At 31.5% G+C, this 20935-nt stretch overlaps 4 protein-coding genes across 4 annotated transcripts; 2 read left to right on the top strand and 2 right to left on the bottom strand.

The window, feature by feature from the left end:
• Nucleotides 1-845: 845 nt before the first annotated feature.
• On the top strand, nt 846-11961 carry LOC145746226 (triacylglycerol hydrolase DDHD2-like). The gene is made up of 19 exons (XM_082564447.1): nt 846-1056; nt 1483-1575; nt 1723-2313; nt 2929-3110; nt 3622-3729; nt 3947-4055; nt 4306-4395; nt 5466-5607; nt 5756-5964; nt 6757-6904; nt 7117-7267; nt 7409-7624; nt 7770-7923; nt 8175-8263; nt 8785-8887; nt 9431-9561; nt 9928-9997; nt 10088-10232; nt 11155-11961. Exons 1-19 carry the CDS (start codon nt 930-932, stop codon nt 11315-11317), a joined length of 3021 nt encoding a protein of 1006 aa, XP_082420573.1. The 5' UTR covers nt 846-929; the 3' UTR covers nt 11318-11961.
• LOC145746231 (uncharacterized) lies at nt 11619-13036 on the bottom strand. Its single transcript, XM_082564462.1, has 3 exons — nt 12743-13036; nt 12467-12581; nt 11619-12292 (listed from the first exon to the last, which is right to left on the bottom strand). The coding sequence occupies exons 1-3, from the start codon at nt 12930-12932 to the stop codon at nt 12145-12147; spliced, it is 453 nt and encodes a 150-aa protein (XP_082420588.1). The 5' UTR covers nt 12933-13036; the 3' UTR covers nt 11619-12144.
• Nucleotides 13037-13922: 886 nt separating this feature from the next.
• LOC145746058 (polycomb protein eed-like) lies at nt 13923-17935 on the top strand. The gene is made up of 9 exons (XM_082564241.1): nt 13923-14212; nt 14327-14485; nt 14600-14725; nt 14814-14987; nt 15119-15252; nt 15408-15513; nt 15668-15826; nt 16406-16479; nt 16848-17935. Exons 1-9 carry the CDS (start codon nt 14018-14020, stop codon nt 16975-16977), a joined length of 1257 nt encoding a protein of 418 aa, XP_082420367.1. The 5' UTR covers nt 13923-14017; the 3' UTR covers nt 16978-17935.
• Nucleotides 17936-17937: 2 nt separating this feature from the next.
• Nucleotides 17938-20935, bottom strand: LOC145746059 (uncharacterized). Its single transcript, XM_082564242.1, has 4 exons — nt 20801-20935; nt 20448-20595; nt 19613-19764; nt 17938-18734 (listed from the first exon to the last, which is right to left on the bottom strand). Exons 1-4 carry the CDS (start codon nt 20853-20855, stop codon nt 18475-18477), a joined length of 615 nt encoding a protein of 204 aa, XP_082420368.1. The 5' UTR covers nt 20856-20935; the 3' UTR covers nt 17938-18474.

Raw genomic sequence — 20935 nt, 5'->3', positions numbered from 1 at the left:
GACATATTTGTTAACAGTTTTCGGTCGATAGTTTGCGTAAACTAAGTTTGTTCATTTCAAAAATTAGCATACACTTTCTTTTTAATTCGGTTAATATGATGTTAAATTTTTTTGAATTTCATAATGTCGGAAAGTATTTTTAATTGGGTCGGAGCGAAATCTTGTTTCTTTATTGTTTTTTGAAATTACTATAACTTTTGCAAACAAAGGTTGTTTCGCTTGAAACTTTGCCTGCATTTTTAATTTACAATTACTTATTTATGAATAAAATTTGGCTCGTATATTTTTTGGGAAAAGTAGTTTCTGTTGAAGAGTAGGATTCGTTTTACGCCTAAAGGAGCGAGATATTGTTTCTTTTATAGTATTTAAAATGTCGATAATTAGCGAAAACGCAAAATGTGCAACTTAAAACCGCGCAAATTTTTATATAATTGCAGAACCTAGCTTTGATTAAATTTTTTTAAACTTCATAATGTCGGAAAGTATTTTAAAATAACTCGGAAATAAAAAGATTTGTCAAATTTTCGACATATTTGTTAACAGTTTTCGGTCGATAGTTCGCGTAAAATAAGTTTGTTCATTTTAAAAATTAACATACACCTTCATTTTAATTCGGTTAATATGATGTTAAATTTTTTTTAATTTCATAATGTCGGAAAGTATTTTTAATTGGGTCGGTTTAAAAAAAAAAATTCTAGCAGAATGACAGTGGTTCTTATTCAAATAGAATTTGTAATAATAAAATAAACCTTTTTAAAAAAATATCAATTTTTATTTGGGAACACGTGAAAATCGTGTTGCCAATTTACAAAAACACACGTCACCGTTTGTTTTGGTAAATTTTAACTTGATGTAGTTCATCTTCAGTTGTCAATAAGTTGCCAAACAACACAACATTTCATTAGATAGCTTTATACAGAAAGTAAATTATGTCGAACGACAAACCACCACCGCCCGTAAACTCGTTGTTTTCGCCAATGAACAACTTTAATATGCCGACGAGTTCACTTTTCATGCCCGTTCAAGACCAGCAAGCTTCGTCCTTGTTAATGCCAGGTAAGCGTATTTAAAATATATGTGTAATGTGTTACTAGTGAATAAAAATAATAGTCTGCATAGTGTTTTTTAGATTTAAGTGTGTAAAAATTGTTTTTTTGTATATATATATTTTACCCTCGATGTGGGAAAGACCAATCCGCGACTTAAACATAGAGTAACATAAGTTACCCTGACCCAGTCTTAATTTGCCTATAGCAGTTTGAGATATTATAGATTATAATTGCGACAATTATGCTGCTGATTAAATTCTGGTTCATACCGTTTATAGCACCTTACTCAAGGCCGCTACAGCATGATATCAGTGGGGATTGAACCCACGACGTCATGTGTGGTGTAACAAGTGTTCTTACCATTACACCTCGGTGTCGGTTTATATACATTATTTTAAATTGCAAATTTTACTCATCAACTTTTGTTAAATAGAGAGCGTAGAAGAAGACAACTTTTTAGGGCAACCAGCTCAACAACAAACTAGCAATGTTCCAACTTTTACAAATATGTTTTCACAAAGCTCAAGTAATTCTAAATACTTGTAAAATAGAGTTCTTTAAAATTGTAATATTACGTTTGTTCTAATAGTAGTTAGTGCATTAAGTGAACAAGGTTTAAAATAAAATTGTATATATATTATTTAGGCAAAGTTAAACAATAACATTTTTTTAGATTCTGACCCTTTTGCAACAATTTCAAACAGTCCTTCAAATGGTGTTGCATCGCCCCAACAAGAACCCCAACTTTTTGTGCCCCCAGCTTCACCCACTTCAGAACCTAGTGTCCCTCATACTGAAACTACCGAAAGTTTTTCTCCAGGAGTAGACCAACCCCCTATTGGGTCCCAATCAACTCCCCTTTACGCTAACTCCCCAGCTGCTAACCCCTATGCAAGGTCTTCAGTAGGTGGGGCTAGACATCGACCCATGTTTGTATCTAACTCCAGTTTATATAACTCCCAACAAAGCCCTATGCAGCAGGTTTCTGCCCCACTTTTTCCGCCCCCTAACAATACCCAATCATTGCCCCCTAACACTTTACCATCAAGTGCAAGTAGCCCCCCAAGTATTTCACCCTCAATGCCAGATTCGTTTGAAAAGTTAGCAACAAACACACCCCCACCACCCCCCATGATGCAAGGGGTGTTTTACCAACAAGTCATGCCTCACTGGTTTTATCGAAAGAATTTGGCGGACAACAATTACGCTTGGTGTCCATTTTCGAAATTTGATTCTGAACAACTGGAAGCATCTTTCATGTCAAGTAAGGACTTTGCATTGAAAATTAATTTGGTATGTTTATAAAAATTTGTTGTTTAAACTAGATTTTTTTTGCTTTTATTGGTCAACAGTTAAGCTACCTTATTGTCGCGAGTTTTATTTGGGTAGTACTACAATACGGGATGCGGGAAGAGGCCGTATGTAAACGTTAATAAAAAAACGCTGAATGCGGAAAAGGACGGACTTTTTATACCCTCCCCTAATCTTCCCTTGTGCTTTATATTCAATTTCGCATCATTTCTCGACCTTTAAAGTCAATCCCACATCACCCCTTGGCCCTTTACATAAAAACAGCAATCATCCTGCAGAAAAGTACAAAAATACTGTTCCGGCCCGCATTCCGTGAATTTTTGTTAACGTTTAATTACGGTCCCGCACTATCCCGCATCTCGTACTTTAGTATTGTCCTTTTAATTGTCGTTATATGGTTGCAACCCTCAATTAACATTTGCCTACATTAATTTACCTGCACACCACAAAAGAGAATTTTATTTACTTTATTGGCCCTATGAAAATAAATACCAATTTCTGTTTTTTAGTTTTTACTTCGTTATCTAGCCAAATAGAACAAAAATTTCAAAACATAGTCTTTTTTCAGATGATAACACAGTTGTTCGTAGCGACGGAGGTCGATTTGACGTGTCGGTGCCACAAAGGCAACGAAGTGCGGTATACTGGGAGGAACCGTCTTCCATGGTGCGACGGTGCACATGGTTCTCTAAGGCAGACAACGAGTACAGATATGCACCTTATGAAGAGCAGGTTGCTGAAAGACTGGAGGTGAAAAAAAAAACTTTTTTGTTACTGTTTTTAATAGTTTTACATACTATTTAAGTAGTTAACTGCATTTTTATATATATATCAATTTATTTTAGCATAGTTGTATATCGGCAGCGTGGTGTAGCGGTAAAAACACTTGCTGCACCACACATGAGGTCGTGGATTTAATCCCCACTGATCTCATGCTGTAGAGCCCTTGAGTAAGGCACTATAAACAGTATGAACTTCTGCTGAGCCAGCACTTAATCAGCAGCATAATTATCGGGCAATTATAATCTATAATATCCCAAACTGCCACAGGCAACTCGAGACTGGGTCGGAGTAACTAATGTTACTCTATGTTTAAGTCGCGCATTTGACTTTCCCACATCGAGGATAAAGATATATACAAAAAAAAATAAATAAATAAATGTTTATAAGTTATGTTATTTAAATTTTTTGTTGTTAAACACAGAATATTTAGATAAAAAAGGTTTATCTTAAATCTGTGTTTTCAATTTAATTTTGATAGAAAGAGTATAAGAGTATTATAGAGAAAGGTGATTGGCATAGAAGAATCGAACTTAAAAATGGAGAAATTGTTGTTGTACACAACCCTCAACTTATTGTACATTTTCAGGTAATAAAAGTTTATTTTTCTCTACAAAAATTTTTTTTAAAAAAATAATTTGATATATTACAGTTTTGATATATTACAGTTTAATATTTCAAATTGTAAATTTTAACATTTTATGTTTTATGAGATCTAACTTTTTTATTAAAATATATTATTCAATTATATTTGTAAAATTGTTTTTTTTTTACTTTTTCTTAACACAATATCTGTTATATTTTAGCCAGTTTCACATAAAGATGAATTTGGTGGGGTGCATGAAACTCAAATGCATTCGAAAGTTGTTAAAAGAGGAATCAATGGAACTGAATTTGTTAAAGATATTCCAATAAGTAAAAAAAAAAATTGTTATTTTATTTTTTTTTTAAATTGTAAAAAAGTAATTTTATAGTTCAATTTATACATAAAAGTATTAGGTATTATGGGCATTGAATTTTAAACTATTTGTAATTGTAAGTTTTTTCTTGCAAATTGGAAAAACTGACGAAATTTTAATAAAAAATGGATTACAGTAATTTTAATTAAAATTTTTTGTTTTTTATTATAAAAAAAAATAAAATCACTAACAAAAATTCCCCTAAGGTGAAACAGGGACCCCCGATCATGTAGTGTTTCTGTGTCACGGTGTGGGGCCAGTTTGTGACCTTCGATCTCGGAGCATTGTCGAGTGTGGTACGTTCACATGCTTGTGTGTGTTGCATGCGGCATGACACGGCACTATTATGACATGCAATTTTTGGAAACCAAATTTTTTGGGGAAAAAATGTAATTTAAAATTTTGAGGGGAAAAAAAAAATTGCAATTTTCGGGGCAAAAAAATTTGCAATTTTCGGGGCAAGAAATGTGATTTGCAATCTTTTCGAAGAAAAATGTGGAAAAATAAAACTTTGAGCAAAAAATAAAAATTGTTCAAAGATTATTTAAAAAAAATATTTCGATTTTGGTATAAAATTTGGTTTTCATGATTGCATGTTGTAGGTGAATATTTCGAAATTGATCATCTTGTGTTTTTTGCTCATGGTATTGGGGAAGGTTGTTTGGATCCCAAAGTACCATTTGTAGATTATGGTTAGCAACATTAACACAATAAATTTAAAAAATATGTAATATTTTTTAAGTGCAATTTTTTTCTACCTTTTGCTTTAAAAAAAATCTATAATAGTTAATTAATGGTAGGATAGTAGTAATAATTGTTGTTTACATAATAATTTTTTAATGTATATATTTTTATCCTTGATGTGGGAAGGTCGAATGCGCAACTTAAACATAAAGTAACATTAGTTACTCCGACCCAGTCTCAAGTTGCCTGTGGCAGTTTGGGATATTATAGAGACTATAATTGCCCGATAATTATGCTGCTGATTAAGTGCTGGCTCAGCAGGAGTTTATATCATTTATAGCACCTTACTCAAGGGTGCCACATCATGAGAGCAGTGGGAATTGAACCCACGACCTCATGGTGGTGTAGCAAGTGTTCCTAACACTACACCACGCTGGCGGTATAATATATATAATATAGTTGTAGTGCTATTAGTTTGCAATTAATCAAATTTTATTCATTAGTTTGCTGTTTTATATTTGCTTAACAATATATTAATAACAAATATTGCATGATTGCAACTTTAAATACTTTAAAAAATATTTAATTGATTTTTTTTACTAATTGTTGTACTTTTAGGTGTATATATATATATATATATATATATATATATATATCTTTTTTTAATTTTTTTTATTTTTAGTGGATGACTTTCGTGCCATACAACTCAGTTTACTTCAAACTCATTTTAAGACTGAATTGGATGCCAACAAGGCTCATAGGATCGAGTTTTTACCGGTTCATTGGCACAGAGCCTTACATGGAGACGCTACAGGAGTAGATAGGTAAAAAAAATTAAAAATTAATTTTCTGGTTTCCATTTTTTTTTTTAAATTTAAAAGGTATGTAAACCATAAAAATGCTTTTATTTTCTAAAACAAACAGAAATTTTTTAACATTTTATAACATCCTGTTTTATTAAAATATTTACAGAAATATTAGGCGATTGACACTGCCTAGTATATCGCGTTTACGACATTTTACAAACGAGACTTTGCTCGATATTTTGTTTTATTCGAGTCCTGTTTATTGTCAAACTATTGCCGACACGATTGGAAATGAAATCAATTCACTACACCAACTTTTTGTAACAAGAAATCCTAATTTTAAAGGAACAATGTCATTGTCTGGCCATAGCTTAGGTAAAAATTAAAACTTTATTTATTTTTTTGCATTATTTTTTAATTTTTCTGACACAGTCTCGAGTTGACTTAGGCAGTTTGGGCAATATTTAATTGTAATTGCAAGATAAATAAACCATTAATTGGTTTTGGCTTAGCAGGAGTTCATACTTATTGAAGCACTTCAGGGAACGAAATAACGGGTCGCTATTCGCTAAAAGCGAATCGTTTTTTAAAATTGGCGAATCGTTTTTCACAAATATATTAGAATTAGCGAATCAATCAAAAAAGGTTCAGGCGATAATAAAACTTTCGTGTATATTTGTGTATTGTTACGATCTATTTTAAACTGGTTTCACACTAATTTAATTATATTAACATGATTTTGCGTGAATGTAGGTTACTGTAGGGCATTTAATAACAAAAACTTTTCATGTTTTGGCAATGCGTAAATTTCGCTCTCGAGTTCGTTTAGTTGTTGCGTAATTTTTTAAATACATAACACAGCTTTAAAGTAATCGAAAATGTCTCGTTTTTCGTGCGAATTATTCTTAACGATTGTTTAACAATACGTTACATTTTAAAAATGCCACGCAACGCGTCAAGTGTTACAAAAAAACAAAGATTATGACTTGAACCTAATAATTGCTCTGAAAATGCGACCTCATTTTTAGCGAATGGTTTTTTAAACGTTAATTCGTACTCGGCACTTTATTTAAGGTCCCTGCAGAATGGAAGTAGTAGGGATTGAACTAACAGCCTTCAATTTTTAAATTATGTGTATATGTTTGTTTTAATTGAAAATAATTTTAGGATCTCTGATATTGTTTGACTTACTATGCCATCAGTCTCCTGAACAACAATCTAACCAAGAGGATACTAAACCGCTTTTACCTGATAGTAAACCAACAAATAATGTTCTGACTAGTAGACCTGATACACCAAATTCTATTTCTTCAAGGTACAAACAAATTCTTTGTTAATTTTTGTTTTTTTGGGGGCGTAATTTAACATTAATTGCATTGACTTTTTAAAGATGTCATCGTGAAACAAAAGTAGTGACCGAAATGTGATAACATTGTTATAACCTCATCGCCTTGCCCAATTTATGTCACATTTATGTTACAACTCTTACTTAGACATAAACTTTAATTTTTGAAATTTTTTCTACAGAGATTGCACTGGATCTCAAGGAATGAAGAGCAGCAGCAGCATCCAGTCATTCAAAGGAGAAGATATAACTTTGGAGGAGGCGATCACGAATATCGGGTTAGGGGCTTTTTTGCCAAACTTTGCTCGCGAAGAATTGGATATGGCTAGTTTGGTGAGAAAAAAAATATTGAAAAAAAAATATTTAAAAAAAAATATTTGAAAAAAAAATTATTTTTAGAAATGATTTTGTAAACCCAATGAGCAGAACTAATTTTTTTTTTCTTTAAATTTTTTTTTATGTTAAAATATTTAGCTCATGTGTTCGGAAGCTGACATCAAAGACATAGGACTTCCAATGGGTCCACGGAAACGGTTGCTAGGCTACCTTAAAGAGCAACGAGAGAAAGAAGATAAGCGAAAAGAAATGGAGGCACAACTTGAGATCCAGTTACAATTACAAGAGCAAGCTTCATCAGCATTGGTTGTTGATAATTTAAAGAATAATGTTGGAAGCTCTCATCCTCAATTGGTATTTTTAATTTTTAAGGCAATTTTTGTAATAATTTTAAACTGTTTTTATTCAATTATCCGTCTTTTATGAAGTCTTAATAAAATATGCTTAAAATTGGGCAAAAAATTTTATTTTATTTATTCTTTTTAAATTTTGTTTTTAGGAAAATTTTGACTCGGTTGGAAGTTTTCTATCAACAGCCACAAATGTTCATGTTGATTTCCAACAATTTGATGCGGGGACGGGGCAACCTGCTGTCACTTACCCCCAACTTAATTTTCACCCACAGACTTTATTTGCTTTGGGGTCTCCAATAGGTAAGATTGCTAGAAAAAATTATATGTCTAAAATTTCCAAAACTAATTGATTAAAGGTTTTTTTTGTTTGTAGTCCTGAGGGTAAAGGGGTTATTTTTGGAGGGGGGGTAAATGGGTTAATTTTTTAGGGGTATTTGTCCGAAAACCATTTTTTTTTAGATAAGATATTATCGGGTAATGGTAAAGTGTGTTTTAAGAAATATCAAAATAACAATTACTTTGATTTTATTCTTATGTTTATTATTACACAGGAATGTTCTTAACTGTGAGAGGTGTAAGTGAATTAGGTGAAGAGTTTTCACTCCCCACTTGTCCAGGTTTTATCAACATTTTTCACCCAGTAAGCCTAGTATTTAACTCTGTGATTTTTTTTTTTTTTTTTTTCTTTAACCTTAACTGTTTTGGCTTAAACAACTTTTAACAACTTGAAATTTATTTGTAAATATTTTAACTACACGTTAAAGCATTAACTGCACATTAAAGCAGGGGTCGGTAACATTTTTCGCGGACCGACCGATTTAAAACTGGAATCTTTTTCGCGTATCAGCCTTTAAAAAAACATTTTTTTTGCATTTTCGGGGGAAAGAAATCAATCAGTTTAGCAAATAATAATGTTTCAAGAGACGCAATTTATTCCTTCATCATATCGTAATAAACATTTTTAAATGTTTCTACGACAAAATAAGCTTACAAAACAAAAAGAAAAGACTGTTTCTAAGCATTTAACTTGGAAAAAAATATACACATAGTTAATAAATCATATAAAATTTTACTTTTTTGACCGGGCCTATATTACCATGTTTTACTTAAAGTTTTGAACGGCTAAAGCTAAAAACAAGTTTGTTATGCTATCTTTTGTAGTTTGATCCAGTAGCTTACAGAGTTGAACCTTTGGTGAATCCAGATTTTTCAATGAAACCCATTCTTGTTCCACATTATAAGGGAAGAAAAAGATTACATTTAGGTTGGTTTTTAAATAGTTTTCAATTCATTTTTTATAAAATTGAAAAATGCATATTGGTTTTTGTATTTGCTTTTTCTAATTTATTAAAAAAATGTATTTTAGCAATTAGGTAAAATATATTTCTTAAATTTTATTTCTTTAGGTAGGTTTAAAAAAATTAAAGATAAATAATGACTAACTACATTTACTTCAGTTACAATTACCGGCAGCGTGGTGTAGTGGTAAAAACACTTGCTTCACTACCATGAAGTCGTGGGTTCAATCCCCATTGATCTCATGCTGTAGCATCCTTAAGTAAGGCACTATAAACAGTATAAACTCCTGCTGAGCCAGCACTTAATCAGCAGCATAATTACCGGGCAATTATAGTCTCTATAATATCCCAAACTGCCACAGGCTACTCGAGAATGGGTCGGAGTAATTTTTGTTACTCTATGTTTAAGTCGCGCATTTGACTTTCCCACATCGAGGATAAAGATATATACAAAAAAAAAAAATTTTAAGTTTGTGCTTATTTTATAATTTTTAATCATTTTTTATTAGAATTGAAAGAAAGTTTAGGTCGAATGGGTCAGGAATTAAAACAAGGAATAATGAGATCGGTTAAACTTGCAATAGGGAGCATGCAGAAGTTTGCACAATCTCACTGGTACCAACCTTCCACAGAAGCTGAGGTGATTTTTATTTTATTTTTTAAATGGAAAAAAAAATGTAATTTTAATTTTTTTTTAAATTTTTTTATATATATCTTTATCCTCGATATGGGAAAGTTGAATGCGCGACTTAAACATAGAGTAACATCAATTACTCCGATCCAGTCTCGAGTTGCCTGTGGCAGTTTGGGATATTATAGATTATAATTGCCCAAAAATTATTCTGCTGATTAAATGCTGGCTCAGCAGGAGTTTATACCGTTTATAGCGCCTTACTCAAGGGCGCTACAGCATGAGATTATATATTTATATTTTTGTGTTGGGTACGGGTGTAAAAAATGTAAAGTATTGCTTTAAAACCTTTTTGTAACATTTGGTTGTTGTTAGGTTGATGAACAAGTTAAAACAATGACGGAGCAACTTTTAGACAACGAGAAAAACGAAAATGATGACACTGGTAAAACTTAAATTAATCTCCAAAAATTTTAAAATAAAAATAAATTGGAAACCCTAATTTTAAATTTTTTTGGCAACTCTGAAATTTTAGCATCTGTGACGTCAGATGTCCACCTAGTGGATGTTGGTTTGGGTCGGTTGAATGGAGGAAAAAGAATGGATTATGTTCTTCAAGAGCGACCCTTGGAAAGTTTTAATGATTATTTGTTTGCATTTCAAAGTCATCTTTGTTATTGGTGAGTCAATAATCTGTATATAATGGCGCTGAGTGGACAATATATATATTTCACTGGCAGCGTGGTGTAGTGGTAAGAACTATTGCTACACCACACATGGGGTCGTGGGTTCAATCCCCACTGATCTTAAGCTGTAGCGCCCTTGAGTAAGGCACTATAAACGGTATAAACTCCTGTCAGCAGCATAATTACCGGGCAATTATAGTCTCTATAATATCCCAAACTGCCACAGGTAACTCAAGACTGGGTCGGAGTAACTGATGTTACTCTATGTTTAAGTCGCGCATTTGACTTTCCCACATCGAGGATAAAGATATATACAAAAAAAAAAAAAAATTATTTAACCGCTATGTGGGAATGTTGACTTCACGACCTAAACCTAAAGTAACATCAGTTAAACCGACCCAGTCTTAAGTTGCTTTAGCAGTTTGTGATATTTTAGATTTATAATTTTTTGTTAAATAAGCTGCTTATTAAGCAGGAGTTTATACCGTTTAAAGTGCTTTACCAATGGGCACTACAGCATGAGAGCAGTGAAGATCGACCCCTGACATATTGTACTAAAGGCAAGTGTTTTGACCACTATACCACGCTGCTCAATTTATAATTATGTTTAATTTATAGCTTGCAAAATTCATAAAAAACTGCCGTTTGTGGTGTGCGTGTAAAGTATTGCAGGCAAATATTGTAGCTTCGACCATATTACGACAATAAAAATTTCAATCGTAGGGCGGGCCATCGACTAGTAATTATAAATGTTACAAAGAAAATGTTTTTTTCGTATTTATTAAAGTTGTTTGTTTTTTACAGCATTTGGGTCAAAATTTACAACAGTTTTTGTTAAGAAATATATTTATGTTTTTTTAAAAGTTTTTTTTTGGCATACTAAAAAAAATATTTAATAAAAACCGTGATTTTTTAGGAATAATGAAGACACGGTGTTGTTAATGATGAAGGAAATTTATAGCTCGATGGGGGTCCAAACCGACACCCAGATTGCCAGAAAACAAGCCCCAAACAGCCCCCAATCAATACATCCACCCCCTCTTGGGCCCCCACAGATGGCAAATATCCCATTGGGGTAGTTCCCCCACATACTTTGGTTGAAAAAAAAAAGGAAAACTTCAATTGTTTCAAATGCTTATACTTATTAGAAAATATGCTTTGTAAATATTTTTGTAATTTATTTGTTAAAATGTTATATCTAGCCTTTGGTGATAGGCACTGAAAATTTTAAAATAGAATTTATTATTAAATTAAAAGTAGTTCAATTCATTTTTGAGCACTAAAATTTAAAAATTTATTTATTTTTCGAAGCTTAAATTTTTAATTTAATGACTATAGCGTATTGGGTAAATTCTAAATTCGGGATATTTTTTGGTAAGGTTAACCTTATTGTGCTACTATTTTATTGTAAAGTGAGCTTATGCTTATTTGTGTAAATGGTGTTCTGGAACAAATGTAGATATTATATTTAATGCCACCTAAAATTCATTGTAATATTGTCAATGGTGTTTTACATCTAAAAAAATTTTGATTTTTTGACATTTTTTTTTCTTGGTTTTGGTTGATTTTTGAACTCCATTTTTAGAAACTTTTGTGTTATTCGGGCAAGTGTTTGTTATTACAGAAAAGGTTATAATGTGCAATTTATTAATATATGTCTACGCTACTTAATTTCATAATAAACAAAACGACAAGCTAATAAAAATACATTATTGTAAAATTTAAAAATACATTATTGTAAAAAAAAATGCCTGAAATTGTAGTTGAAAAAAATTAAAATAATAAAACAATTTTTAAAAATATTTACATAAATGTATAAAACATGTTAATTAATTTTGAAAATGTATAGCTGATTATTTCTTATTAAGTTTTATAAGTTACTTTTTAGGCATGATTATGTCTTATGTTAGCGGCTTAAGTAATATGAGATCATAATGCAAAGTGACGTGGAAATAAGAATAGGTTTGCTAGTTATTGCAGAACTGTACAGGCCAACTGTGCTCAGTGGATTTGAGTTACAGTTATTAGAACTGCAGCATTTAGCAGAACACGTCCTAAAAATATTAAAAAAATTTTTTTTTATATATTAGAGCGCATTCTGGATCTATAATAATGAGTAAATATGTAGAACCTCTTTGTATTGCAAAAAAGGTAGACGGTCTGGCGCTTACGATTTAAACGCGTAAAAAATGATTAAGTTAAGTTAAAGATTACCAGTTACTACTTACAGTGGATCTCCAATCTGCTGGGCCGCATTTAGGGCTCCAATCACTTGCTGAGCACAATTTGGACTATTACATGTCGCAGCGTTTACGCATCCGAGTACCACTCCTGGGGAAATACCTACAATATACAAGGTTTAAAATCTCAAATTTCTTTTTTTAAATTTGACCTTAAAGATACTGTTTATGGTTATGTAAGGCTGTCATTTAGACCACTTGTTTTTCGTTTTTGGTGTATTATAATCAGCTCAAAATAAGGTTTTATTTCAATTTTAAACTTACCAAATGTGTCTACGATTGTACCTTCCAACCTACTGCAAAGATGACCAGCAAGACACGTCCTTATGTTTGTAACGTTAAGTAGACCACCAGTTATATGTTGAATCGAGTAACCAATATTGCAAGTCAATTGTGCCTGACTACTGTAGAACACAGTTAGCGTAATTATCATAAAAAGAACAAATTTTGCCATATTTACGTTTTATAAATCTATTTTTAAAAGTAATAATACTATTTAAGCCTAATTTATTTGATTTATTGTAAACGTTGGTTAATATTGCAAAACCATTCACTGTATTCTTAGTCGAAATAAGTTTGCTATGGCAATTGGTAATTCGTTATTGGGTTTTATATGCCCATCTCAAAGGCTTACCGTTGGAATTTTTTTCAAAAAACACCGAATCGTTTATTTTTAAAATAGGCCATGGGATAACAAAAGATAAAGAAAACACCTTTTTTATACAAACACTTTTTGATGGAGTAAATTTGGGACTTTCCAGACCTTTATTATCGGACAATGGCCCTAGGCCGATGTTTTTTGTAAGAACATTTGATATGAGAGCGAGTTTATTTAGGCGTGTTTGCCAAGATTTAATTTACAACTATTGTTTTGTGTTTAACTACGTGTCAAAACATGTTCACGGGGTAAAAAATATTTAAAAGATTTTTTTATTCAGGGATGTTATTTTTGGCAGCGTGGTGTTATAAACGGTACGAACTCCTGTTGAGCCAGCATAAACGGTACGAACTCCTGTTAAGCCAGCACTTAATCAACAGCATAATTATCTCAAACTGCCACAGGTAACTCGAGACTGGGTCGGAGTAACTGATGTTACTCTATGATTTAGTTGCTCATTCGACTTTCCCACATCGAGGATAAAGATATATACAAAAAAAAATTTCCTTTAAAAGTTTTCTGACTCTTGGCTTTTGTATAATTTATAAAAGAGTCTAAAATGTTTTTTTTATTGTAAAATTTATATTAATATTGATGTATATTAACTGAAAGTTAAAAATAGTGTTTATCATATCAAATGGTAGTTTTTTTATATAATTTAAAAATATTTTTATTAGATTGAGAACAAATTTACATGTAAAAGAGGATAAATGATAAAATATTATTAAAGTTTATTGGCAACATCACAACTAGCGCGAATTTATTTTTATTTGCACATGGTCTAAATCACTTTTTTTGTTAAAATTAAATTCTAATGCAAACGAATTATGCAATTTAAATAAAGCCTTTACATTTTAAATTTGAAGACAGTTTTAGACAAAATGGAAAACAAAACTGATTTAAATGAAGAGAAATGCAAAAAAGAAGATGACGAAAAAATGGACGTCAGTATTTCGTCACAATCAACGAACGACTCGCAGCAGACAACAACGAAGTCGCGAAGAGGGAAAGGAAAAGGAAAGTTGACAAAGAAAATTCCGCCGAAGGGACTTTTTAAATGCACAAATTCACTAAAGGTAATTAAACTTATCCAAAAAAGTTATCTGCAAGCGATATACAAAGAACAACATAAAAGATTATTATAAATAAAAATATAATTGTCTTACTCCCCTCGAATAATTTTTTTATAGGAGGACCATGGGCAGCCCCTATTTGGAGTTTCCTTTTATTTGAATGGAGCAAAGGGGGACTTTCCCATGTTTGCTACTGTAGGAAGTAACAGGATAACAGTTTATGAATGCAGGGAAAATGGATACATTAAACTTTTGCAAGCTTACTCAGATCCAGATGTGAGTTTTTTTGAAATAAAATATATATATATACTGAGAATTATATTTTAAAAACATATATAATATTTTTTTTTAAATAAAAATATTTAATAACAGATTTTTTCTATTTTTTAGACAGAGGAAAATTTTTATTCCTGCACATGGACAACAGACACCACTAGTGGTCACCCTTTACTTGCTGTTGCTGGATCAAGAGGAATGATTAGAATTCTTAACATTATTACAAAACAATGTGTAAAGGTAAATATAATTGTTTTTTTGTTTTTTATTTTTTTTGTGTTATATTTTGCTATGCTTATTATTTCATTTAAAACCATGAAACTTAAAGCATTATATCGGCCACGGAAATGCAATAAACGAAGTGAAATTTCACCCTTTGATGCCACACATCGTATTAAGTGCTTCCAAAGACCATTCCCTAAGAGTTTGGAATATTAAAACTGATGTACTTGTTTGTATGTTTGGTGGTGTAGAAGGACATAGAGATGAAGTATTAAGTTGTGTAAGTGTTACATTTATTTTTGAATTTGTTATTCCAATAGGCTACTTAAGATGTGTTTTTTATTTTTTGGTATATTTTGCAATTAAAGAAAGTAAATAATTGCTATTATGTGATAGTTTTTAATTTTGTAGGATTTTAATCTGCTTGGAACCAAAATTGTCTCATGTGGAATGGATCATTCTTTAAAAATCTGGAAGTTTGACACTAAAGAAGTCCAACTATCTTTAAAAGCATCCGAATATTATAAACCTAACGCCGACAAAAAGTTAGTACATAATTTTGATTAATCTTATTCTTTTAGAAATATATTTATATAAAATAGCATAGTACTAATAATTATGTATATATGTAAATATTTTTCAAATACTTAATGGAAGCACCTATGAAGGTCTTTAAATTATAAATTTAATTTTATTGCAGACCTTTCCCTACCTTACATTTCCATTATCCTTATTTCTCTACGCGTGATATTCATAAAAATTATGTAGATTGTGTTAGTTGGTTTGGAGACTTTATTCTATCCAAAGTAAGTTTTTAGTTTGAAAAAAAATGTTAGATAATATATTTTTTTGATTTAATAAATACAGTGTAATTTTTAAACTGCTATATTTTGAGCACTTTCAGTGGTATTCAAAAAAGCTTGTATTTTAAAATATTTTATTTATTTTTTATTTTTTTAGTCCTGCGAAAATTGTGTGATTTGTTGGAAACCAGGTTCAGTAGCTTGTTCAATAGATTCACTTAAACCAAAAGAAACAAATGTCACCGTTTTAAGTCGTCTTGACTTTCAACATTGTGATATTTGGTACATGAGATTCGCCATTGATTATTTTCATAAGGTGGATAATTAAATTTTTTTTTTTTTGTATGTATTTTTATCCTCGTTGTTGGAAAGTCGAATGCGCGACTTAAACATAGAGTAACAACTGTTACTCCGACCCAGTCTCGAGTTGCCTTCAGCAGTTTGGGATAATATAGATTATAATTGCCCGGTAATTATGCTGCTGATTAGGTGCTGGCTCAGCAGGAGTTCATACCAGTTATGGCGCCTTACTCAAGGGCACTACAGCATGAGAGCAGTGGGGATTGAACCCATGACCTCATGGGTGGTGTGGCAAGTGTTCTTACCACTACACCACACTGCCGGTTTGTATTTTTTTCACGTATTTTTAGTTGTAGTTTTTATTTACTATTTTTGCTGTAAAAAAAGAGATTTGTTAAAAATTGTGATTGTAAATACCTTTAACATGAGAGCAGTGGGGATCAAACCAAGGACCTTGTGTGGTGATGTCCAATGGCTAAACTACTGAGCCACATGTTAGTTAGGTATAACATGAGGTTCTGTATTTAAAATTCTTATAACAAAATTAAAAATAAATTGTTATTTTAATTACCCTTTAATTATTAAACCCCTAAAGTTTCTTGCTGTTGGAAATCAATATGGAAAAACTTATGTATGGGAATTGGATCGACTTGATCCTAACAAATCGAAGTAAGTTTTATATTAAAAAAGTGTACATTTTTTTTTTGTATATATGTTTATTCTCAATGTGGGAAAGTCGAATGCGCAACTTGAACATAGAGAACCATCAGTTACTCCGACCCAGTCTTGAGTTGCCTGTGGCAGTTTGGGATATTATAAACTATATTTGCCCGATATTTATGCTGCTGATTAAGTGCTGGCTTAACAGGAGTTCATACCATTTATAGCACCTTACTCATGGGCGCTACAGCATGAGCTTAGTGGGGTTTGAACCCACGACCTTATGTGTGGTGTAGCAAGTGTTCTTACCACTACACCAAGCTACCGGTTAACATGGCAGTGTTACAGAACTTAAACTTTTTTGATATTTTATCCAGATCTTTTACATTAACTAACATACGCTGTACCACTACAATACGACAAACTGCCTTTTCCAGAGATGGAAATATTTTGATTTGTGTATGTGATGATTCAACGATTTGGCGCTGGGATTTGCAAGGAAAATAATCACAAATATTATAAGTTGTACAATTTCTTTCTCTTTATTTTTTAAAACTTTGTTTTAAAGAAACAATGGATATTTACACTTTTTTCTTCTTCGTCCAAAAAAATTAAAATCAAACCCCAAAAATTATTTTTTCCTCCTACAACTAACTTTTGCCAAACTTTGATGAAGAAAATCAAGACACCTAAGCTAAAAACTGAAGATGTTTATATTTTAAGGCTTTTTATTCTTTGTTTAACATTAAACTGAAAGGCCATAATTGATAAAAATTCATACAAAAATATTTGTATAAACTTGAATGTTTATACTTGACGCCTGACGCTATTTACCATAACATTGCGTTATTGGGTATTGCGAGGTTTGTATTACCGGCAGCGTGGTGTAGTGGTAAGAACCCTTGCTACACCACCATGAGGTCGTGAGTTCTATCCCCATTGATCTTATGCTATAACGTCCTTGAACAAGGCGCTATAAACGGTATAAACTCCTGCTGAGCCAGCACTTAATCAGCAGCATAATTACTGGGCAATTATAATCTATAATATCCCAAACTGCCACAGGTAACTCGAGACTGGGTCGGTGTAACTGATGTTACTCTATAATTTAGTCGCTCATTCGACTTTCCCACATCAAGGATAAAGATATATACATAAAAAAATCTAATTTTTTCAACATTAAGGTTATGCCCTATTACTAGCGCTATTATGTTGTTTAATACGAAAATGTACATGTAATGTACGTAAAATTCATGGTATTAGTAATATTTTTTTGGAATATCGTTTTTATGTTAACCTGGTTTAAAAAAGTCGGGCAAATTTTTTCTACTTATTTTATGGTTGCCAAATTTAATTAAATTGCGAAAATTAATTTAAGATGTTAACCGGATGTCCAATATAGAATAAAATTTAGTTAGATAACGTTTTTAAGTTAATAATGTTTTATTTTATTAAAACAAAACCTTTAACATTTAAAACTGGGCCCAAAAGTTGTTTTTTTACATAAATATTTAATAATATTGTTATATAAAGTCACAATTAAAACACAACCTTTATTTTAAGCGGCATTTTTGCTTTGTTATTTTATTTACAGTTGAATACAGCTATAAGTGCATAGGCTCAATTATAATAGGACAGAAAAGTAAATGTATTAAGTGCAATACGATTTGTTATTTGTTAGTAGACAAATATACAGTTTTTTTATACATGTTTTAAAATGGGGATGGTATTTTGAGCTTAAGTTAATAATGCAGAAAAGGGAATACAGCTTTTTTTTATTTAACTCAACTTGGTACTTTTTTGGTTCAGCCTGAATTGTAACGACAAGTTCCAAGAAATTATAACACGCTTTTTGATACGTCATGATTGTTACACATTTACAAAAAATTTACTAACTTAATTGCGTAGTATTACAGTATTTATAGTTGAAAAAAGCGATTTAGCACGTAAATATACACATAGTTCATATTTTAAAGCGATATTCTGTACAGAAACTGTTATTTTCTATTCCTTTTCACATGTCAAATGCGATGTATCAACTTGTACGTCACGTGGATCAATTTTGACCTCTTCTTTGCTGTTACTAGTAGTTTGAGAGTCGACTTTTGGGTACTTTTTAGCCTCTGAGTAAGTAGGTAGCTGATTCTGGTAGACTTCGAATTCTTTATCGACCTTTATGACCGCATAATCAGGCGGTAAATCCTCGTAGCTAGTACTTGATTGGTCCAGTTGATGTGCAACAGTGTTAACTGAAGTAAGGCGGCCTATAAAGTGAAAAATAAATGTAAGATTGGGTTGTACTGCTTCTTTTATAAAAAGTTAAATCGCCGAACATTATTTCTATATATTTTTTTTGTTGTATCGCTTTTTTATAGCAAAGTGGTTTTTGTACTGGAAAATTTTTGAGTAGTCTTAGTTTTTAAAACGTTAAAAAAAGGAGTTTTTTCATTGCACAAGGGATTGGGGTTTAGTTTTCGTTACTAAACTTACATTTCTTTTAAAATTTACATATTTAAAACTTTACATATTTAAACTTACAAACATCGTGACTACAGAAAGTTCTAAAATTAGTTAGAAAGCCTGTTAATAAACCGCGTGGCCATATATACTTAATCACGCCCCCTAATCTATTTCCGGAACGACGTAGAAAGAATAGTGTTTTATGACGTTTTTATACGCGCGACTTAAAATTTTAAAAGCGTGGCCCCTAAAAAGTCATTTTAAGTTACCATATACGTGATTTGACAAACTTTGCTTGGAATCGGAAAGCGTAGCATTAGAAAACTTTTCAAGCATAAAAACCACTGAAATTTCTTTAGATTTTTTTGAAGACAACACGTTTAACAAAACATTGTCTGCAGGCGCTATAAATTGCCATTTAACGTACGTAAGGTCAATTTTAACACACGCCTTTCTTGCTATTTATATATAAAACACACCTTTAATAAAAACACGTTTTGCGACAGGGCTAAAACGTACTAATAATCCTATTGTGGGTAATATAGGTTAAAAAAAGGAAGACCACTTGAACCGTTATCTTATTATTGTATTTTTGACCACTTTAAGCTTACATACAAACAGAATTTACCATTATGTCAAAAACATACATGATTGAACGAAATTTGCATATAGGTTTAGTTACCTGTTATCGCATTGTTGTAAGTTCTTGGTGTTATAACCGGAGGTCGGCGAGAAATTCTTTGTTGTCTTGCTTTTTGGCAGCAATAAAGTAAAGTAGCAAGTAAAAGAGCTACGACAAATACTCCAAAAGCAAACCCCACCATTCCACCAGCACTAATATTCATTTCCATTGTTAAAAATAGGCTATTATACACTTTAAAACACCTTAATACAGTATAATACTTAAGCCTGTAAACGCACAAGTCTATCTAGTTAAAATTTTAATGGCGCCCTAACGTTGGCGCTGTGACGTATATCTTTTTTTAAAAAAGGGCAGTGTCAGACCTCGAGCTTTTGTTATGGTTCTAAATAAGCATAAAGTCGGGTTTAACGGGCCTAGCCAAGCGCATAGTCACGTGATTAGTACGGTTAAGTTTGTATAGGATTGGAAAAGCGTAAAGTCATTGTGAGCATGTTTGTATAATAAAAAGGAATTTCTTTTTATTGTTATAGCACCTAAGTCGACAATTGAGTGTAATAAATAATGTTTTTTGTCAAGAAATAATTTTTTTCTTTGGTCCTATATTTTAGAGAAGTTTTTACATGCATTTTTAACTATTTCATTATCGACGTCAAACAGTATTTTAAGTTAATTTGGACCTACGACTATAAATAAAATACCCTTAAAATAAAAACTTATAAATAGATAGAAAACAACGCATTTCCGTACAAGGATATTATTCTTACATAACAAAAAAGTTGGTCTTTTTAATTTTTAAAACGATTTGTTATCATTCGCTAAATTTTATACTAAGAAGCGTATTATTGTAACATAAAGCACAGATTTCAAATCTTACTTTAAGTTAAATCCCGAACCGTTGTCCGAAAAATAGCCATACCCAGTATAACTACATTGACTTGGTTGTGGTACGCATTCACCAGTGCGACAGCAATGGTCCGAAGGTGCGGGACATTTACCTCGCGTGCATGAGTCCGTAGCATAACCTGGAATTATAATAAAAACGTCATAATCTGTTCATTGTTGCGTCACTGTAACATACTGTTACCGCATATAAATAGTTACTGTTAAAATGGTTAACACCCTGTATCATTAAATTTTAAGCATGTCAAAAGAAACCCAAATTAATTATGTTATGTTAGATAAAATCTAATTTTTAAGTTTTTCATTAAGTTAAAAAGACAAACTAACCTTCATTTAAAAGGGTTATAAATATTGCCAACCCCAAGAGCCAATGTTGTAACATCCTTTAATTTGCTTAATCCCTATATAAAACCTTAAAATCCGTCTAGGTATAACAAGTAAATTTTATTCTAACAGTATTAC

This window comes from Corella eumyota, chromosome 3 (genome assembly GCF_963082875.1).
Source record: "Corella eumyota chromosome 3, kaCorEumy4.1, whole genome shotgun sequence".
NCBI classification, from domain to species: Eukaryota; Metazoa; Chordata; class Ascidiacea; order Phlebobranchia; family Corellidae; genus Corella; species Corella eumyota.
Note: the sequence above shows the minus strand (reverse complement) of the source record. Positions and strands in the feature narration are given on the sequence as shown.